This window comes from Oryx dammah, unplaced genomic scaffold (assembly GCF_014754425.2).
Source record: "Oryx dammah isolate SB20612 unplaced genomic scaffold, SCBI_Odam_1.1 HiC_scaffold_21, whole genome shotgun sequence".
NCBI lineage: Eukaryota > Metazoa > Chordata > Mammalia > Artiodactyla > Bovidae > Oryx > Oryx dammah.
The window spans coordinates 19,641,282-19,663,765 of NW_024070205.1; the positions used below are offsets into that span (position 1 = coordinate 19,641,282).

General features: G+C 35.1%; 1 protein-coding gene and 1 long non-coding RNA gene across 5 annotated transcripts in view; one reads left to right on the plus strand and one right to left on the minus strand.

The window, feature by feature from the left end:
* CEP350 (centrosomal protein 350) overlaps positions 1–22,484 on the minus strand; it is a 153,715-nt gene that overhangs the window by 10,493 nt on the left and 120,738 nt on the right. For all 4 annotated transcript variants that reach the window (XM_040263872.1, XM_040263873.1, XM_040263870.1 and 1 more), the window contains 8 exons: positions 21,357–21,568; positions 19,231–19,375; positions 13,144–13,304; positions 10,257–10,393; positions 7,489–7,571; positions 3,048–5,044; positions 1,772–2,179; positions 1,526–1,672 (listed from right to left, as the gene is read on the minus strand). In XM_040263872.1, the coding sequence (XP_040119806.1) occupies positions 1,526–1,672; positions 1,772–2,179; positions 3,048–5,044; positions 7,489–7,571; positions 10,257–10,393; positions 13,144–13,304; positions 19,231–19,375; positions 21,357–21,568 (3,290 nt within the window). The remainder of the gene's footprint in view (positions 1–1,525; positions 1,673–1,771; positions 2,180–3,047; positions 5,045–7,488; positions 7,572–10,256; positions 10,394–13,143; positions 13,305–19,230; positions 19,376–21,356; positions 21,569–22,484) is intronic.
* Positions 1,268–15,341, plus strand: LOC120880510. Its single transcript, XR_005725046.1, has 3 exons — positions 1,268–1,280; positions 13,677–13,679; positions 15,244–15,341. It is a non-coding gene; the product is annotated as an uncharacterized LOC120880510 (long non-coding RNA).

The window sequence follows — 22,484 nt, forward strand, 5'->3', positions numbered from 1 at the left end:
TTGAAAACTTCTTTTTCTCCTGCTTTAACTTAAGCAAAGGTCAGCAGACGTTTTCTGTAAAAGACCAAATTGTAACTATTTCAGGCTTTCTGGGCCATATGGTCCCTATTGCAGCTACTCAACTTTGTTGCTGGTAGTAGGTAAGCAGGTGTGGACACGATGTAAATAACTAGGTGTGGTTATGGCAACTTTATTTTTAAAAAGATGTGGTGGCCTGGATTTGGCCTGTGGGCCATAGTTTGCCTACCTCTGATGTAAGCATATGTCTCATAGATATCTGTTGGTATTCTGTCAGTATGAGTATTTTTAAAAACTTTCTATAGTTAACAATACTGTATTATATACTTCAAAGTTGCTAACAGAGATCTGAAAAGTTCTCATACAAGCAAAACAAATTTGTAACTATGTGTGGTGATGGATGTTAACCAGACATATTGTGGTGCTCTTTTTACAGTATATACAAAGATAAAATCATTACATTAAATACCTGAAACTAATATAATGTTATGTGTCAATTATCTCAGGGAAAAAAAGACCAAGTTGTTTAGACAGTGCCTCCTTTCATGTTATATACCAGATTAATGTGTATGCTCCTTTAATGTGTTTTGATCATCCAGATATACAACTGAATAATGTAAGACAATACATAAGTAAAATAAGTAACTGGAGGCAGACTCTGGGGAACAATAGTTTCTACGATCAGATAAGTCTGGGAGACCTAACTCTAGACCCTTGCTACTGAAGATAATCCTAGAGTCACAGCAACAACCGCATCACCTCGGAGCTTGCAGAAGTGCAGAATCTCTGGTCCTACTCCAGGTCTACTCAGTAAGAAATCTGCATTTTTACCAAAAGCCCCAGGTGACTCAGATGCACGTTAAAGTTTGAGAGGCACTGCAATGGGAATATAGTTCAAGAAAAGGTGAACAGGCAGAGAGATTTTCACCCACGTGATTTTAAAGTTTGTTTGTTGAGAGTCCCTGTAGCTTCAGGGTACTTAATCTTTTCAGGGGCTTCTTAGACAACAAGCAATATTTTTTATATATCACACTATCCTACATATTTCAAAACCACATAACCAATCTGAAATCTCCAAAATCAAAGATGGAAAGGTTATATCATTTATGTTGTCTAGGGTTGGCATATTTGATATATGTCTTCTGATACTTTTAGAGTATTATACCTATCTCTCAATCATTAAGAACTCACCTAAAGCTCATACGAATTCCAATAATTTATCTCCCTATTTGCTAATTTCTTAAAAATATTATAAAATATATGTATATGAAATTACTGTTAAGTTTTATTTTGCAAAAAGTTGAGGGTTCAGGATTCCCTGTCACCCTCATTGTTCTTTTGCTCACAGACTGAATAAACAAATATTTACTGAATATCTACTATGGAACAGGTCTTGAGGGCAGAAGAGTGAATAATACATAAGAGTACCTGCTTTAATGACATTTATAGACCTGTACAAAAAGAAGATCAAACAAAAAAAGGAGATACTTTGTAGTTTCCAATTTACCTTGATTTCATCAAGGTTATTTGGATTTTTCACTCGTCGGAAATAACTGGAGTTGATTCTACATGGCTTCATCCAGACAGGTTGATTCAAGTTGGGATCCTCAGCAAATATTTCCTCAAAAATCTCTTTTGTTAAGTCAAAAACCGCCTTGATAGAGAAAAAGAAACAAAATGAAATGGCTAAGATCCAAATATCAGACAACAGTGAGAAGTTTAAAAATTAGAATTATCCTTCCCTGTTACATACCTGCTTGTACACCCTTTTACTAGTACTTTCTATATCTAGACCCTTACTGGCACAGCCAAGCAGTTTTGCAGGAATACCGATGCTGTGCAGATCGTGACCTAATTCTTTCCATTTCCAAAGCTCTTCCGCTGCATCGTGCACAAGAATTTCCACTTCCTCTGCCGTATGTGGGACTGCCAGTAATGTTTCACACGGCTTTTCTGGAGCTCTTTTAGGTTCTGCCATTAAAGGTACAATTGTTTCTTCGGCCTTGTTTTTTTGGATCTTGTGAGAAGAGCTCAAACCAAAGTCTTCATCAAACCAATCTTGATCATCTCCTAACACGCTCAGGAACTCCCGGCTGATCTCAAGTTCAGCAAGTCTCTTAGCAAGCTCTTCCTGCCCACTGGCACCAAATACTGGACTTTCCTACAGAAATGGAACCATTCAAACAGATCACCATTTAGTAAACTCAGGTTACTTAACAAGTTTGGGCTTTTTTTCTTTTTTTTAAGACAAACTACATATATTACTTGTATATTTGCTATTTCTCTATAAACAAGCAAAATAAAAACAATATAATGGCTACTGATGAACAATTTAAGAAAAAACTATCCTGTTTCCTTGTAATTCTATTTACGTAAGCCTTATTATTCAGTTTCTACAAAATGTGTATGGTTCGTTTTTTCCTTTTTGTATCACTATTACTCTGCTTCTGAAAAAATGTTTCACTTCTGGGATATGGAAATGAGATAAAATTTCTCACCTTTGGTGATCATGTGGTTCAAGTTACTCAAAATCATTACTGTTGTTCAACTGTCCACAGGCACCCTAAACAAGTTGATGGCCTGAGTATATGTCACAGTGGATATATTTCAGTTGTACCAGAGTCAACATCACAACTGGCAGTTTCTGCAAGGCAACTATGACTGAGTAGATATGTGAACAATTTCATAGGCAAGAAAGAACTGGGTTGAGAAACAATGGAAATCTCCATGGAATAAATTTGATCAGTGAATCTGGAAGGGAATCTATAATCTGCGGACAGTATACAAGGGTTTTCAACCCAGCATAAACCTGCCTGTGTTTGTGACAACTCTATAGTGACCACTCATGACATAATAGAGGACAATTATACTTCAGACAGAAAAACAGCCACATGGCCTTTAAAAACTAGTATAGTGATCTGTATTTAATAAACAAGATATCACCCAAATAGCTATTAGGAGTTACAGAATTAAAGTGTACCACAAAGGCAAGGTTAATTGACATTTTTTTCCCTAAACAACATACTTACAGGTCTAGGACACATATCTGGTGAGGAAATCTCCTCTTTCTCATCTTCCAATTCAGACCTTAAGAAGCAACCCGGAACGCTTGGTGACTGTTCCTCAAGATTTTGGGATAGGCTTTGGGGTGGTACTTTCTTTTGATCCTCAACAAGAAGCTCCTGATTGCTAAGCTGGATTTTTTCATTCCTAGCTCTTTTGATTTGTTGTAGTTGATTGACTGTGTCCTTCACAAAGACTTGGAGCAAACTGTCTGTCAGTAAGCTGACTGTTTCTAGCTGTTCCTTTGACTTTTTTTCCTCACTTACAGATGACCTCAGTTGGGCTTCCAATTGGTTCTTCTCTCTTGCTAACAGGTCCAGAAGTGGGGTAGACAGCTTTTCTGAAACTTCGGGATATAAGTTCTCTTCCTTTTCAGTCAACTGTTGTTGCTTCAATTCTTCAGAAAAGGTATTATCTAAAGTATCGTCTTCTACAACAGAAGAAACCTTTTCTGTGGCATCAGAAACAAGGTCTTTATTTTTCTCTGAAGACATCAATAAGTCCACTGAATTCTGCTGGTGAATATGGGTTTCGAGTACCCCAGAAATGTCCTGTATATTGTCTGTCTCTACTTTAAGGCTTCTATCAACTGAGGCTTCTGTGTCATGCACACTGGGTAGAGATTTCTCATAAAAATATTCAATTGTATCCTTTTCTCTGTCAGACTTGGGACCCTCTGTATCTTTTTGTTCTTGATTATAACATTGATATTGCTCATCTGAATAAGAGTCTTCGTCTTCATTTATGTCTACATAGTCATCAAAGTTTTCTGGAATGTGAGATATTTTTTGAGGAGGAGCAAAAATCCCATGCTTCTCTTTGCAAACAAAATATACAATGCCATCATATGTTCCATTGTTATTTCCTTCAGGTTTATCCAACTCCACTCCAGCCCAAAACCCTTTGGCAAAACTAGTCACACCTTTGAACCGAAGAGTTCCTGGCTGAACATTGCCAATCAATACCCTATCACCAATGTGGAAATCAAGTAATTCATCTGCAAGAGAAGCTGAAGCCAAGGAAGGGGATTCAGTAACTCCTCGTTCATGCTCTACATCACTGCGCTCCTTATTTTTCATAAGCTCAGTGGGGGACTTGAGTTCTAACAGCCTTTCAGAGTGGACACTGCTATGAATAGAAAGGCTTTTCTCACTGAGGCACTCACTGATTTCATCATCACTACCAAAGCTAGTGGCTCTACTTCTAGAGATGCTTGTTGCCTGTAACTTCTCTCTGCAAGACTGAGAGTCTTTCCTGAGTGACAACAAAGATGCCACCTCAAAGTTATCTTTGTACAATTCAGCTGAAATGTCTTTCTTGAAAGACGATACATCAAAATCTTCAGAGTACGATATCTCTTTAGATGCAAGTAGACGCTGTGACCAAGATGAGTCCCTGCCCTTTATATTCTTTTGTACATGAGTCTCTTTTTCTGATTGGCTGTTTGGACTATGACTGATTTCTTCATTTGACTGTCCCTCTTTTGTTTCTTTTTCATGAAGATTTTCAATGGCTAATCTAACTAAGTCTTTCTGAACATTTATAGAATCTAAAGGAAGATCTTTTCTTGAAAGAATTTCAGATGAATCTCCCTGTTCCAGGTCTAGCTTCAGGAAGACATCAGCCTTCCTAGACTGTTTAGAATAGGCATCTTCAATTGCACTCTCCTCCAATTTTGCATATTCTACTTCTTGTATTTCTGATTTTTGACTAGACTCTTCTTCAGCCTTGGCACTTGATACATCCAGAATTCTATGAGAGGCATTTAATTCTTTGAGAAGAGATAATGAAGGGACATTTTCTAGAGAATCTCCAGATTCAGCTCTTGTCCTCCTTGATGATCTCAGAATCGGAGAAGTCTGAAAGTGCTCTTCTGTCCGACCATCCAATTCAGTCATTCTCTTTGTGTAGGCAGATGAAGATTTTTCCGATACTGATCTTTCAGAACCTGTCAATGCAGCATCTTAAAGGGGGAAGAAGAAAAAAAAAAAATCACATCAAAATTGTCTAATCACAACTTTCAATTTCTGAAACCAAAGTTTAAATAAAAACCAAATATTAGTGAGAAAAAGCTCTGGTCAGTAAATATGACCTGTTTTATAGGTTACCATATGTAGTAAATTTTTATTTTATGAATATACACTGTACTAAAAATAAACAGAACATTTAAAAATAACTTAAAAAGCTGCACTTAATATACCAGCAAATTTGGAAAACTCAGGAGTGGCCAAAGGACTGGAAAAGGTAAGTTTTCATTCCAATCCCAAAGAAAGGCAATGCCAAAGAATGCTCAAACTACTGCACAATTGCACTCATCTCACATGCTAGTAAAGTAATGCTCAAAATTCTCTAAGCCAGGCTGCTGAAGCATGAACTGTGAACTTCCTGATGTCCAAGCTGGTTTTAGCAAAGGCAGAGGAACCAGAGATCAAATTGCCAGCATCTGCTGAATCATCAAAAAAGCAAGAGAGTTCCAGAAAAACATCTATTTCTGCTTTATTGACTATGCCAAAGCCTTTGACTGTGTGGATCACAATAAACTGTGGAAAATTCTGAAAGAGATGGGAATACCAGACCACCTGACCTGCCTCTTGAGAAACCTGTATGCAGGTCAGGAAGCAACAGTTAGAACTGGACATGGAACAACAGACTGGTTCCAAATAGGAAAAGGTGTATACTGTCACCCTGCTTATTTAACTTCTATTGCAGAGTACATCATGAGAAACGCTGGGCTGGAAGAAACACAAGCTGGAATCAAGATTGCCGGGAGAAATATCAATAACCTCACATATGCAGATGACACCACCCTTATGGCAGAAAGTGAAGAGGAACTAAAAGGCCTCTTTCAAGGAGAGTGAAAAAGTTGGCTTAAAGCTCAACATTCAGAAAACAAAGATTATGGCATCTGGTCCCATCACTTCATGGGAAATAGATGGGCAAACAGTGGAAACAGTGTCAGACTTTATTTTTCTGGGCTCCAAAATCACTGCAGATGGTGATTGCAGCCATGAAATTAAAAGACGCTTACTCCTTGGAAGGAAAGTTATGACCAACCTAGATGGCATATTCAAAAGCAGAGACATTTCTTTGCCAACAAAGGTCCGTCTAGTCAAGGCTATGGTTTTTCCAGTAGCCATGTATAGATGTGAGAGTTGGACTGTGAAGAAGGCTGAGCGCTGAAGAATTGATGCTTTTGAACTGTGGTGTTGGAAAAGACTCTTCAGAGTCCCTTGGACTGCAAGGAGATCCAACCAGTCCATTCTGAAGGAGATCAGCCCTGGGATTTCTTCGGAAGGACTGATGCTGAAGCTGAAACTCCAGTACTTTGGCCACCTCATGCGAAGAGTTGACGTATTGGAAAAGACTGATGCTGGGAGGGATTGGGGGCAGGAGGAGAAGGGGATGACAGAGGATGAGATGGCTGGATGGCATCACCGACTCAATGGACATGAGTTTGGGTTAACTCTGGGAGTTGGTGATGGACAGGGAGGCCTGGTGTGCTGTGATTCATGGGGTCGCAAAGAGTCGGAGACGACTGAGCGACTGCACTGAATTGAAAAATGTGAAGTTTGGTATAATTTTTTAAGTGTTGTCTTAAGTTAGAAAATTAAGAAAAATGAATCAAAGTTTATGGAGAAGTTGATTCTCAAATCATGCAAACACAGACTTGGATGAAGCATATTACCTATGTTCTTCAAATAGAAAAGCAATAAAGGAGGGAAAAATGTACTAGTATATATACTTCTAAAAGAATGAATTTTCCCAGGGACTTCAACTAATCTCTTGAATGTAAAAAAAAAAAAACAAAAAAAAACACCAAAAAACACCTAACTATTTTTGGAAATATAGCACTTTAAGAGCTAAAACTGCTAAATAAGAAGAATTAATTAAGATTCAGTGAACCAACAAACCAAGAAGTAAAAGTCTTGAATTCAAATAGCTACTCTGTCATTATTGCCAGGTAGGCTTTTTCACACCTCAGTTTTAATTCCTCATTTAATTATACTTTATTTTCAATAGTTCTTATTTTTCTTTGGACTCAACTGAAAAAAATGTATATAACCACATAGCTGAGAAATAGTGGAGGCCGACAATTACACAATCAGATACAAAATCTGATTAAGGAAGAATTTTGAGATGCTGATGACACCCTCATAGCCATTTTAGATCAATGTCTTTATGATTCAGTTTTTGTCAGTTATTGGGACAATAAAGACTGATTCATATAACTTATGTATAACCCATAAATCACTTTAAAATATAAAAGTAACTTAAAATATTAAATGATCTACTATCTTTAGGAAATTCATTTTTTAACCAAATAACTTAGAGGTAGAATTGCATAGGCATTTGTATAAATCTTTAGCCCATGTAGATACAGTATGATTATTTTTTCTAGTTACATACCAACACGTTCAGCAATAGACTCCAGGGATCCTCTGGATCGTTCTGAGTCTGTCAGTGATTTCCAATTCTTTGCTGTTTCCGATCTTAAGTAGAAAAATTAATAAACAGAAATAAATGTATTACTGATACTATAATAACTGGTAACAAAAAGCAACCAGTTCTTAGACAACTACTTCTTTCTACTCCACAGGAAGTATTCCAACCTTTGCCACTTTCACCAAGCCTATTTCTGGCCTTCGTCACTCTCAACAGATGATCTTGCCTCTTTTAATGAGAGAAAGAGAGGCCATCAGCATGAACCTTCTGATCTTCAACCTTTTTACCTACAAATTCATCTATATTCACAGCCATCCCAATTGCCTTTCCTCCTGTCTGCAAGAAGAAAAAGGTGTATCTCTTAAATTTGCTCAAATTTCTTTCTGCACCAAATCCCATAATTTCTACAGTCTCACTGATGGTATCCCTCAACTAACCATTCTTTTTTCTACAATCGTTAGTCCTTCAATCTGGTGATTTTCTTCCCCCTTAGCTTATACGTATACCTCAAGCTTAAAAAAAAATTCTCCCCTTTAATATTGGACTATAGCCCATTTACAATGTTAGTATCAGTTGTACAGTAAAGTGATTCAGTTACACATACACATATATTTATTCTTTTTCAAATTCTTTTCCCATTTAGGTTATTACAGAATATTGCGCAAAGTTCCCCTCCCCCCATTCTTTATTCCTTCATCTGATGGTACATTACTGTTCTCTTTTATGCTTTAATTTGACATTTACCATCTTCATTTTCTTGCTTTCTTTTTATCTGCAAAGTCATATTATATGCCTTCTACTCCTATTTCTTCTTAATCTCCTCAAAGGTTGTTATTTTATCATATCTAGTACTTGGCTCCCTTTTATTCTCTCTGAATGCATACTTTCTTTGGGTGAAGAAGGTTCATCCAAATGTTGCCATATTTATTGCCTCAACCATGATCTATATGTTGATATATGTGTGTGTATATATATCTTTCCTGGATAATTCCACTTAGATGAACTATAGATACCTTAAAATTAACATTTTAAAACCAACTTAAGCCTCCCACTGAGGAACACCTGATTTTCCATTTAGGTTAGTGTAACTTTGACTCAACCAACTACTACTTAAGAGAAATATGACAGTCATCCAGCTTTTCCATCTATAATGTTAGTCAAGTATACTTCTTCAATATTCCTAAAATCTATCTCCTATTCTCTATTCTTATTACAGTGGATTATCTGAGGCCTGGCTTAGACAGACTACTGTTATCCCTGCTTCTAAACTTATCCCTTTCTATCTTTCCTTCATACTGTAGTCAAAAAGATTTCTCTAAAGAGAAATATGATTCTATCATTCTCTAGTTAAAATTCTTAGTAGCTTGGTTAATAAAACTATAAAAACACTTAATCAAATGTAGAAATTAAAATAAAACTTACATATAATATAACATAAAGGGAAAATATATACATATCAAAAATATAAAATATAACTATAAAAAAATCCGAGAAAGAAATATATCTAATTGTTGATGTCTGCTGTTTTGGGATAGTTATGTATGATATGATTTAAACTTATTCCTTTTTACCACTTCCCTCAATATTTTAGTAGCAATAATAATAAAACTAATATACAGTGTTAGCTTTGTGTGTTAGACCCTGTCCTAAGTTAAGTCTTTTAACACTGATAACAAGTTTATTACTCAGGTGTTCTTATAGGGATATAAATCCGGATTAAAAAAATGAAGTACAGAGAGGTTAAATAACTTGCCCCTAATTAAATAGCTGGCTGGTGCTGGAGCCAGGATTTAAACCCAGATAATGCTAAATTAATTGTAATGAGTCTGTGTAACGTTTCTAAGAAACAAAATATATCCTAAAATATTGCCTTTCAAGGTTTCACATCTTCTAAGAAAGCGAATAAGAAAATACTAAAAATGCTTGAGTATAATATTATCACAATCTGTTTTTCATTTTTCCAGTTTCTTCTAACTCTGGAAATATCCTATCGCATTCAGCTTCCATGATATGCCAAGCTCTTGACTGCTTTTAGTCACTCATCAGTGCCTTTCTCTCTGAAATACCCACTACTTCTCAGTCCCACTGACCTACATAACCTCTGCTCGTCGTTCAAAATTCATCTTAAATATTCCTCCTGACTTCCTTACATATCACATTATATATTCTAGTGGGGCTACTCGGCATCTTCTGTATCTGCACTCAATGATTGCATAATATTCTGTCCCTGGAAAGAACCTTCATTAACAGGGTATTCACCCATTTCTGGATGTAAAAACTGCTTCCAGTGTTTACTTAATATAAAAGATGTTATGATAAACATGTTCATGCAAATAGATATTTTTGGTAGTTTGTGTTTTTTCAAGCTAGATTTTCAGATGGGGAATTATTGAGTCAAAAGTTACAGACTGTTTTTGACTTTTGAAACATTGCCAAACTGTTTTTCGAAACAACTATACCAACTTACAAAGCTGTAACAACAATGCTGGAGAGTATTATTTTCACTGCACCCACCAGATTTCAGAATATATATTTAAACCTGTGCCTTATTATAAATTTGATCTGTGATTATACCATAAACAACAAATTTACTTTAGTGACACTAAAACCATAAACCAGTATTTTCACTTCTACAATTTCACAGTTACTCAAAAGTTAGCTTCAACTAAAAACCTTTCCTTATTTCTTTTGCAAATAAGGCAGGATATAGGTTAGTTATCAAAAATTTCTACCTGTGCAGTGGAAGGGACTTGATCTTGGGTTTTTCAGAAGTTGAGGAGAGCGTTTTAATCTGAGGCTTGGCTGTTGGTGAGGTTTCCAAATCTCGGCTAAGCTCAGCTTCAGTTTTCTTAATGAATTCATCGTATGACTACGTTTAGAAAAATCAGAGGAGTCAATATACAGAATTTTTAAAAACTATCTTAACTTAGAAAACTAAACATTTAATGGTAAAATATTCAAACAGTAAAAAAGATGTTAATATAAAATGTTTACTCCCTGCATCAGTATTATTTCTCAGAGTTCTAAAATCAGTTATTTGCATAACTTTGAAATAGGCTACATATAAGCAAGATGTATAATGTAACACTAATATCAATTAGGAAATGATACAATCTCAATTACAGAAGCGTAATACTTATGAAGTAATAATTCAGGCCCTGCCATATTAAAAAAACTCTTTAGCTGATTATATAATTATTCTTTAAAGGATGTCCTAATACTTTCCTGATATTTTTAAGTTTAGCCATTGCACTGAGTTTCAATGGCAGTAAGCTTCTTAAGGGGTATGTACTTTGGGAATACAGATCACAAGGAAAGAGAATGGAGTGGTTGAGAGCATGATAGTACAGAATTGCAAAAATACTTCTTAGTTATTAGTCATTCTATAAATAAAGCTTCACTAATTTATATACTATACTATATACATATAATTATAAAATCTAAATAAAGAACTTTTTATTGCCTTTATTTAAATCATTTAATAAAATATTGAATGAGGTGGATCTTTATATTTTTCTCTAGATATTTTTCTGGTTGATGTATCTATTACTGAACTTTTGAGGCAATGCTATTCAATGTAATAGTATTTCATTTAGCTTTTAATTGCTCCTCATGACCTTTGGCCACCTGATGCAAAGAGCTGACTCATTTGAAAAGACCCTGATGTGGGGAAAGATTTGAGGGCAGGAGGAGAAGGGGATGACAGAGTATGAGATGGTTGGATAGCATCACTGACTCAACGGACATGGGTTTGGGTGGACTCCGGGAATTGGTGATGGACAGGGAGGCCTGGAGTGCTGCGGTTCATGGGGTCGCAAAGAGTCAGACACGACTGAGAGACTGAACTGAACTGAACATGACCTTCAGCAGTACTTTTAAATCATGGGCCCCACCTTAGGCCAATTAAATAAAAATCTCTGGGAGTGAGCCTGGATATTTGTATTTTTCAAAAAACCTCCTTGATTAATTCTAATGTATAGTCAGATTGAGCACAGACCTATAGGATGAAGTTCAAACTCATCAGTCTGATTTCTAAAGCCCTAAATTAGATTTTCATTTAAAAATTTTGTTTCTTACTACTTTCCAGCATGAACTTCTCCGCATGGTCACTGAATCTTAATCACTTTTCTTCTAAACATATGTGCAAGTTACAATTCCTGTTCCCATCTTTGTGCTGTGTACTAATGTAAATGTCTTATCTTCTCCAGATCTGTTAGCAGGTTTATCTTCTATGTGGAAGACAGTGTAGTGTAATGGTAAGGGCACAGAATTTGGAATTCAAGCTAAATTAAAATCCTAGTTTTAACACATTTGAGCTGCATATCTCTGGATATCATTAATTTCACTGAAACTCAGTTTCCTCATTTGTAAAACAGGGAGAGCAATACCTTGTTGCTTTGAGGATAAAGTGAAAAATATGTGTACAGTAATTAGCCAAGTTTCCAGCACATAAAAAGGTGCTTGAATATTTGATTAAATTAATAAACATATTAATAAAGGAGAATACATGTTTGATGTTACCGCACAAGGACGATTAAAAGAACAGAAATTTTGCCCAAACATAACAAAGACCTTTTTAGCACTTAGAGTACCTGGAGTCCAACCAATGAAATCAACTGCCTTGAAAATCTGAAACTTGCTATTACTGAAAGTGACTGAGAAGAAACTGAATGATCTCAGGCGAGGCCTTGAGAAGGGGTTCTTATGATACAGGAAGTTCAGACTGGCTCTGTAATGAATATGGTGTTTAGGAATACTAGGCTGATAGAATGTATGTAAGCTATAGGGAAGCAACCGTAGGCAAGGACATGTAAGAGTAAGAGGCTATGCACACTATAGAGGTAAGAAGACATCAGGGTCCCAAATGGCTTGATGTCAGTAGGAATGGAAAGGGACAAGCAAGATTTATGAAAAAAGAAATCAATAGGATCTGATAACTGAATGAACAGGAAAAAACAGAATGAGAACGATATAAAAACCATAAAGTAATTAGCCTCCAATTAAATAAATTAATTTAAAAAATATTCGGAGGAATTGTCAGTAAAACCTTCTGTGCCCACATGCTTTTAAAGCTAAAAACAAAACAAAACAAACAAACCAAAAAAACAAGGCTTCCAGAGTTGGGTAGAATCAAATCAGGGAAGGTTGCTAGTTTGGAATGAAACTCAAGTTTAGAATTATTTTTAGGAGCTATTCAAATAGTACAAAGATTCATACTAATAAGCTGGGTGGCATGAAACACCATTCTGCCAAAAAAAAAAAAAAGAAAGAAAAGAAAAAGTAGTTAACAGTTCCAATAGCCAGGATTATTTATCTAATGATTCTTTCCTTAAGAGGACACGTATATCAAGCTTTGTTTCATAGGCCTAATCTTTCCTCTTTGGGGAAAAAACTCATTTTAATACTTTTATTATTTACTTTAATACTTGATATTATAATTTCAACATTTTAATATTTAATGCTTCAAGCAAGAGTTTGTTCAGACACCACAGTTTCTTTGTTTTTAAAGTTAGGTTAAAATGTGGCACAATACTAATACTGAAAATTTTTAATCTATCACTTTATTAATGCTTAAAACACTTCCAGCTTCATGTTTACACTAGCCTTCTTATGTCTAACCTCCAACTGTTTGATCAGACTGGCTTCTTGGGCTTTGAGCCTCTCCTTTTGCCTTTTCTTCTGTTCCTTCTTGAGTTGGTCCACAACTGATTTTCTTTTCCGCAGCTCATCCTTCAGGGCTCTGATTCTACCTTCAATGTCACTCTGGTCAGATGTAGTTTCTGAAAGAGATATGAAACCTTTTAATGTCATTAAAAAAAATAAATTCAGTAACTATTAATAGAAAGCACCAATGTAAAGTTAATCTAACATTTAAAATTTGAGATTCAGAAAAAGATTATTAGTGATTTCCATCCTTTCTCCTAAATTTCTATGCAGGGGTGGGGATGTGTGTCTTCCTGTTTATTACCACCTTCTAATTGTGCTATTTTGAAACAGCAAATAAAGTTTGCAAATTTGAAGACACTCTGTCTTGATAAGTAGCTGGAAGTAGAAAAAACTTTTGGTTAGCGAAATTTGGACATTCTTTAAGGATTTATTTCCTGGTAACAGGATAGCCATACTTAACTGTCCCTCCTCTTGGTTACTAATAGATAGTTTAATAGTTTTAAAGTCATATTAAAATCAAACTAGAATTTTACCATTTGAAATTGATTATGAGTCACCAGCTAATGGCTTAATATAATAAAAGGGGAGAGAAAAATTATAAAGCAATATACTTTGCGATAACCTTTGGAAGCTCTTAAAGATTTAAAATAACTGAAATAAAGCTATAGTTAAATCTTATTTTCTTCCCAACAATTTACATACATACATGCACACATACAAAGCAGATGTTTAGTCACAGCAAAATCATGAAAAAGACACTTCATTGTAAGCATCACACAAATCTTATAAAAATAAGCATCATTAGGAGTTCCCTGGTGGTCTAGTGGCTAAGACTTGTGCTTCCAGTGCAGGGGGCCCAGGTTCAATCCCTGGTCAGGGAACTAGATCCCATGTGTTGTTCACATGTGGCAACTAAAGATCCAGCATGCCACAACTGAGACCCAGCACAGTCAAATAAATAATAATAATAATGATAAAATAAGCATCATTTAAAAACAGCTTATTTCACTACACATGGAAATTACATAGAAAAAAAAAAATGACATCTCCTCCTTGAATCACACCATGGTGTCATTTCCACACGCTAATGATGAGTGAGGCATTTAATAGTCTTTTAAGAGAAATACTATTATACACAACTCTGAAGACTTAGATGCACATTACAACATTACATCATAAACAACCAGGTTTTTTTTTTTTAAGCACTTCAGATTAAATTGCAAAGAACTAATCACAGAATTTATTTTGAAAAGATAAGTCTTTTTTTTGCAATGTGATCTAAATATCTAAATTAGAAATAATGACATCTAAGTTCCTGCCACTTTAGTCACCTAACTTAAGGTGCATTAGGAAAATTATACCCATCTTATGCCAGTAGTGCCATCAGACTGAGCCCTGAATGAATAGCGAAGTTCACTATTTATTGATCAACACTCATAAAATGAAGCAATAATAAAGGTCATTTTTAGCTTGGAATCTACTACTGGTAATTAGTAAGGTGTCTGTCACTTAATGATTTCTAGAACTGATGTGAAAATTAAATAAGATACCTAAAGCATGTAGCACAGTACTTGGACTACTATAAAAAGCTCAATAAATGGTGGCAGTATTAGTACACATAAAATATTTTTATGTAGCCATATTTTATGTAACATTTTTTGGTTTAAACCTAAAAAAGGTGGTGGTAAGGAGACAAAAACTGAGTATCTTCCTCATGTTCTCCTTTAATTTCTGAAGAAAATAATCAATTCATTTTATTTATTTATTTTTGGCTTAATTTATCCATTTTATTTTTTTCATTTTATATATATATTTTATTGAAGTACAGTTGACTTACAATGTTTCAGGTACACAGCAAGGTGATTCAGTTATACATATACACATATATTATTTTTCAGATTATTTTCCATTATAGGCTATTACAAGATATTGACTATTGCTCCCTGTGCTCTACAGTAAATCTTTGTTGCATATCTATTTTTAAAATTAGAAGCCTAGCATTCTATTCATACTAAGTCAAACAAGTTGAGTCAAATGTCATACATTTTTTAGTTAGGCAATATTACTTATATATATGTATACAAAAACTTTTCTACTACACTTGATAAGGGCTTGAGAAAGAATATCACAAAAAAGAGAAGATGGAGAAATTGGAAAACATAAACTAAGTGAAACGGGGGCACTGAACATGAAATAGAAAAAAAATGAAACAAACTAGATGAAAGTAAAAGATCATAAGTCCAGTTGTTTTTAAACACAGCTGCTCATTAGAAACATATCTGGAGCTTTGGGGGAATAAAAGCAGATCTGGGCATTTGATTTTTCCAAACATTCCAAGATAATCTGATATGCATTTGGATTTTAAAAAGTGATTACAGGTTTTTCTATTAAGTGGTAGTTTTGGTGATATAGAATTCTATTATTTTTCTGTTGAAACAATCACGATACAATGGTATTAAGTGAGTAATAGTTGCATAATCACAATAGTAAAAGAGGTTTATCAGTTTTCACAATCAATAGCCAGACAAAAAATAAAAGATAATTACAACCGCAAGCCATGACGGGAATATGATTAATCTAATAATATAAAATAATTACATACAATCTGGGGGGTTAAGTAGAGTGATGTGGTAAGTGGAAGTGCATATATGGACATGTTTTTATCTGCTCAGCCAGTCTATGTCTTGTGGTTGGTGCATTTAATCCATTTACATTTATGGTAATTATCGATATGTATGATCGTTGGACTGTGAAGAAAGCTGAGCGCCGAAGAATTGATGCTTCTGAACTGTGGTGTTGGAGAAGACTCCTGAGAGTCCCTTGGACTGCTGCTACTAAGTCTCTTCAGTCATGTCCGACTCTGTGCGACCCCATAGACGGCAGCCCACCAGGCTCCCCCGTCCCTGGGATTCTCCAGGCAAGAACACTGGAGTGGGCTGCCATTTCCTTCTCCAATGCATGAAAGGGAAGTCGCTCTGTCATGTCCAACCCTCAGCAACCCCATGGACTGCAGCCTTCCAGGCTCCTCCGTCCATGGGATTTTCCAGGCAAGAGTACTGGAGTAGGGTGCCACTGCCTTCTCCACTGTTTCCCCTAGTCCTGTGAAATTAAGGTCAGATTCCCTAGGATTCTCAGCTCCTTTGTGGGATCCCCAGGCTGGGAAGCCTGATGTGGGGTTTAGAACCTTTACAACAGTGGGAGAGCTTCTTTGCTCCTATTGGTCTCCAGTTTTCGGGTCACCCACCTGGCAGGTATGGGAATTTGATTTTATTGTTATTGTGCCCCTCCTACCATCTCGCTATGGCTTCTTTGTCTTTGGATGTGCAGTATCTTTTTATGGCGGGTTCTAGCATCCTCCTGTCAATGACTGTTGAACATGCAATTTTGGTGTTCTCTCAGGAGATGAGGGGACATCCTCTCAATCTGTTCTAGAGCTAAAAGGCTCTGAATCTTATTGGTAAGCTTTACAGTGATTTAATTAACAATTCTGAACAATAATTGGGGGTAGGATTTCAAGTTGAGCTGAAAATTATAACCTTTCTAAAATGAAATATAAACCCCATACCTTTGCATCTGCTAAAGCTGTGTATTCTTTTAGCTTGATAAACTTTATGTGCTTCCAGAACTTGAGATGTTACTTTGATAAAATTTTATAGGAGACCACTATACTTCCTATAACTTTGCCTCCAAAATGATTATTTTAAATGAATATATTTTAAAAATTGGATATGTAAGCAGTGATCTTTTTAAATAAAAACATTTCTCAACTATGACTGTGAAGATTTAACAGAGATGATGAGAAACTTTCAGTTCAGATGAAAGACCGTGTGAAATGTTTACATTTTTAAGTAGTAAAGAAACCAAAGTTCTACAAGTGAAAGGTAAAAAGAGATAAAATAAAAGTCTATGACAGTGAATGGGAGTACATTTTCCACATGCCCAAATCTAATTCTCCTATATAGTGTTTATCACAGTAATATCTAAAAGAACCTCTAGAAAAAAAAATTTTTTTAATCTAAGTAACTCTCTAGATCAATGTATTGTCTTTATGGAATTCTCTCCTACAGGTTTTTTTTGGAAGAAAAGGGATAGGGGAAGTGACAGGAAAATGAGACTTCTGTTGGCTGAAATACATCAAGACAGAATAACCTGATGAACAGAATAACGACTAAAAATTAAGCTTCATTATTTGACACATGTTGATTGTATTAATCTGGCTCATAACAAACTCTCCATCATGTAACTAAGAAAGGTATTATATAATTCCACTGCATTAACATTTACCACTCCTATAAATACCACATATAATGAATAATGCTGTCATGAATAGGTAGATGGCATCTATAGCTTAGAAATCTCAGAGATATTTTTCTAAAACAGTTCTCATTTGAATATATTTTACCAATAAAATAATATCTTACAAATATTATTAATCCTTATTTTATAATTCATACAAGGATGATTAAGATATTATTTCATTGCTATAGATAAGAAAGAATATTAGTTATGGGAAGGAAACTTGAAGAAAGTCACCAGTAAGTAAAAGAGAAATAATGAGAATCCATATTTCAAAATATCAAGTTTATGTCCACTGAAAGGTTACTCCACTGGCAGTAACTTCTCCCCAGATTACATGAAAGCAAATATATACAAAAAATTAATCACTTTCAACAGATAAATATGACAGATAATATTCTTCAACTTCGATTACTGGCTTGATTCAGTAATTTCACTTCTAAGAATTTATTCCTACTGAAATATTCAACAGGAATATAAATATACATAAAAAGGCTGCCAGGTGGCACAGTGGTAAAGAACCTGTCTGCCAATGAAGGAGACACAAGATATGCAGGTTTGATCCCTGAGTCAGAAAGTAGGAAACAGCAACCCACTCTAGTATTCTTGCCTGGAAAACTCCATGGACAGAGGAGCCTTGCCGCTACAGTCCACAGGGCTGCAAGCAGTCAGACACGACTGAGAATGCACACATGTCATGTCATGTCATATATAAATGAAGATATTCATTATAACATTACTTGAAATTTTGAAAATTTTAAGAAAATCTACATGATATCACTAGGGAAATGGTTATATTATGGTATATCCACCCTTTGAAATATTATGCAGTTATTCAAAGAATAAGTAAATATGGGCATGGGAAAAACCCAAGAGTTACTGTTGTTTAAAACACTGAAAGCACAGGGGGTATAAAATAGGATCAAAGATTTAAAAAAATGAGTAATATTTTTTACTTTTCCTTTACTAAATGTCTTCTCTCAAAAGAAAATTGAAAATGAACTCAAAAGACATACGTCAATATAGTATTAATCTTCCTCAGAATCCTACATAAACCAAGTTTTGTCTGTCTAGATATGTCTCCCAAGATCAATGCCTTGAAGTCTTTTAGAGTAGAGCCTGTTCATTCTTTCATAATCTATGTACTACTGGGAATTTATAGTAGGATAGAGGTTACAGGAAAATAATGAATGCTCCCTACTGCCATGTGCAGTCTCTACTTCCTTCCTTGAGACTTACACTATCCTGCTCTACCACCTGTTTCTCCTCATGGGCATCATTAAATCATTCAAGAAACACAGTACCTACTATGTGCAATGCAAAGTACCTGCTAGCGTCAGGAATATAAATTCTAGTAGAGGAGACCCACTACTAGGTTGAATTAATGTGTTGATTAAATTAATGTTTGATTAAATTTATGTGCTGTCTGGTATAACAAGTTAAAGTGCAGAGCACTATAGGAACACATAAGCAGCACCTGTCACACACAAAAAATTCAACAAATGTCTGATGAATAAATGACTACTAACGTCTAAGAACATAACAATTTATCATAGTTTGTATAATGAGGGATATAAATTATCAAGGGAAAGCAAAGAATTATGTAATTCAATTTTGGCAAGGAAAAAACCTTTACAAATGAAACAGAGAATAACATTTTACCAGTCACATAGAGACAAAGCTTATTAAAGAGGAATTCAAACATAGTTCAAAGAAAACTACCTCCTTCCTTGTTACTCTTACCTGACTGTGTCATAGATAATGACTCATCTGACCAACTGTAACAATGCTGATGGGACTTGACGGGCAGACGACCGTGTCCTCCAGTCCTATGACTTCCTTTGCTAGACTCTTGCTTTGACACAGACATGCAGCTCTTGGGAGGTGACTGTTTAAACAGAAATCAAATAAGAACTGTTCTGTGATACAATTATTAAATTCCATTTAAAATTTAAGATACTAACAAGTTAAAGATAATACTTACAACGAGTTTTAAATAACTTCATGAAATAAAAAGTGAAAAAAAGTTTGCAAATTACACAAAAGATTTCAACTTTTTAAAGTATATGGAAAAAGTTATTTAAAAGCAGGCTTTTAAAGATGTTTATGATAAACTATGAGTGGCTACTGAATGAGTGATATTTACCCCTTTATTTAACTTTTAAAATACTAAATATAGGTGTACAGATATTTCTTTGACATAGTGATTTTACTTCCTTCTGATACATTTCCACAAGTGAATTTGCTGGATCATTGGTAGTTCTTCATCAATAGATGAATGAATAAAGAAAATGTGACATCCACCCACCCACACACACACACAAATACTATTCAGTCATTAAAAAAAAAAAAAAAAAGGAAATCCTGTCATCTGAGACAGAACAAAGTCAGAGAGAGAAAGACAAATATTGTATGATTTCACTTACATGTGGAATCCAAAAAAACTCCAACTCATAGAAAAAAAGATCAGATTTGTGGTCACCAGAGGTGGGGAGTAGTGGGTAGGGAACTGGCTGAAGCTGGTCAAAAGGTATCAGTTTCCAGTTATAAGATATATAAGTACTGGGTATATAACGTACAACATGATGACTATATTTAACACTGTTGCATGGTACGTTTGAAAGTTGCTAGAAGAGTAGATCCTAAAAGTTCTCATCAGAAGGAAAAAAATGTTTTTGTAACTATACAAGATGATGGATGTTCACTAAACTTACTGTAGTGATCATTTCACAATATGTGTATGTCAAGTCATCATGCTGTATACTTTAAATTCACAGTGCTAAATGTCAATTATATGTCAATAAAACTGAAAAAAATTTAATATAAAATAGGTACTATCTTTATGGAAGAAAAGAAGATAGGAAAGGAGGGAGGGAAGAAAATAAGGGCATCAGAAGACTGCCCACACTAGATTACTTATTACAAAGGGAGTAATTTCTACCCTGGTATCAAGAGGAAGTGAATAAGCCTGATGTGGTTCCTAACTGTTACATCATCACTTTCTATCCCTGTGATGGTGGGCAAGTTACTCAGTCTGCTGAGCTTCAGAGTGGGGCTTAAAACACTATCTAAAGAATTGCTGTGAGGATAATCTACATAAGGCATTCAGCACAATACCTGGCACTTGATAAACATTACTTTTTATTATAAAAGTGACTTTTAAGACACACTAGCTTTGACTTTCTTATACGGTCCATTTTGAACTTAGGTGGATTCTTTTTTCAAACACAAAGTGGCTTTTAACAATGTTTCTGTATTTAATATTATTGTGCTAATCCTTCACACACATTATAAAATTAAGCTTAGAAAAAACTAAATTTGTAGCTTAAGTTTTTACTAGGCAGTTTTTTTTTTTTACTAAAGTATAGAATTAAGGGCAATGTGAAAAACCTCTTTATTCTGAAGTGACTACTATTCTAATTTAGAATCCATATCCATTTCAGATCTGCCTTAAAGTGATGAAACCACTACTGTGATGAAGCTATAGAGCAGTCATTAAATTATAGAAAAGGCACACTGGTGTGGTTTAAGGTCTTATTGTTTCTATTATGTGACAAATCGCAGACTTTAATAAGAACTTGCCCCACACATTATCTTTATTAAAGACTTTAGAAGTTCCTATTTCTGTTTATTAAAAACTTCATAGCATATAATTTTATAAATGCCACTAAAACTAAAATTCATATATTTATAAATTTTTAGGAGTCAATGAAAAGCTTTATTTCTACTCAAATGTCATGTACTGTACGTTACAGGCATAGGTGATAGTCAATGCTTCCTTAATAGCAAGAATATAAACAGTTAATAATATACCTTTCAGATAGGTTTTTTGTAAAGAACCTTTAAGATATAAATACATATTAACTTACATGTTTACTAGGCGAGGTAGAAGATTCCAGTTCTTGTGAAAAAACCATGTCTTCAGTAAGTATACTATGATCTGGACTCCCAGGATGCTCCTGCACTATGGATTCAGATGGTATATACCCAACGGCAGGGCTGCCCAATTCTTCTGGAATAGAGCTTTCACTGTGTAGATGAGAGTAGGAAGGTACTGGAGATTCTGCTTCACTCACTATTTCTAGAAGAGAAGGTGAAAACAAGAAAAAGTACACAATCATGGTCAAGGGAAATGTTCATCTGTTAAACTTTGTTTGCTTTTAGCATGATTTCACTAGTTGCATTTTGATACACTTTTTAATCCCATCACTTAATGAATCACATTTACTGTAACATCCTTAAGTCTAAGAATTTTGGCTGATGCAACCTGAGAGACATTATTTGTAACATACAGTCAGCAATGATAACGATAGACAACCTGAGTGTCTGTAAAGATGAAATTACAACTCACATATTTGTTTAGGAAAATGGAAACATATGGAAATCAGTCCGATCACTTTGGAAAGCAATTTGGGAGTATTTGGTAAAGATGAAAAAACACCTTATGATCTAGAGATTCTACTTCTAGGTATATGTCCTAGAGAAATCTTGTATACGTGCAGCAGGAGACATATGCATGGTTATCAGCAGTATTGTTACAATAGTAAAAAACTAAGTAAAATGATGGCAATTGCAGCCATGAAATTAAAAGACGCTTACTCCTTGGAAGGAAAGTTATGACCAACCTAGACAGCATATTCAAAAGCAGAGACTTTACTTTGCCAACAAAGGTCTGTCTAGTCAAGGCTATGGTTTTTCCAGTGGTCATGTATGGATGTGAGAGTTGGACTATAAAGAAAACTGAGCGCCAAAGAATTGATGCTTTTGAACTGTGGTGTTGCAGAAGACTCTTGATAGTCCCTTGGACTGCAAGGAAATCCAACCAGTCCATCCTAAAGGAGATCAGTCCTGGGTGTTCATTGGAAGGACTGATGTTGAAGCTGAAACTCCAATACTTTGGCCACCTCATGCAAAGAGCTGACTCATTGGAAAAGACCCCGATGCTGGGAAAGACTGAGGGCAGGAGGAGAAGGGGACGACAGAGGATGAGATGGTTG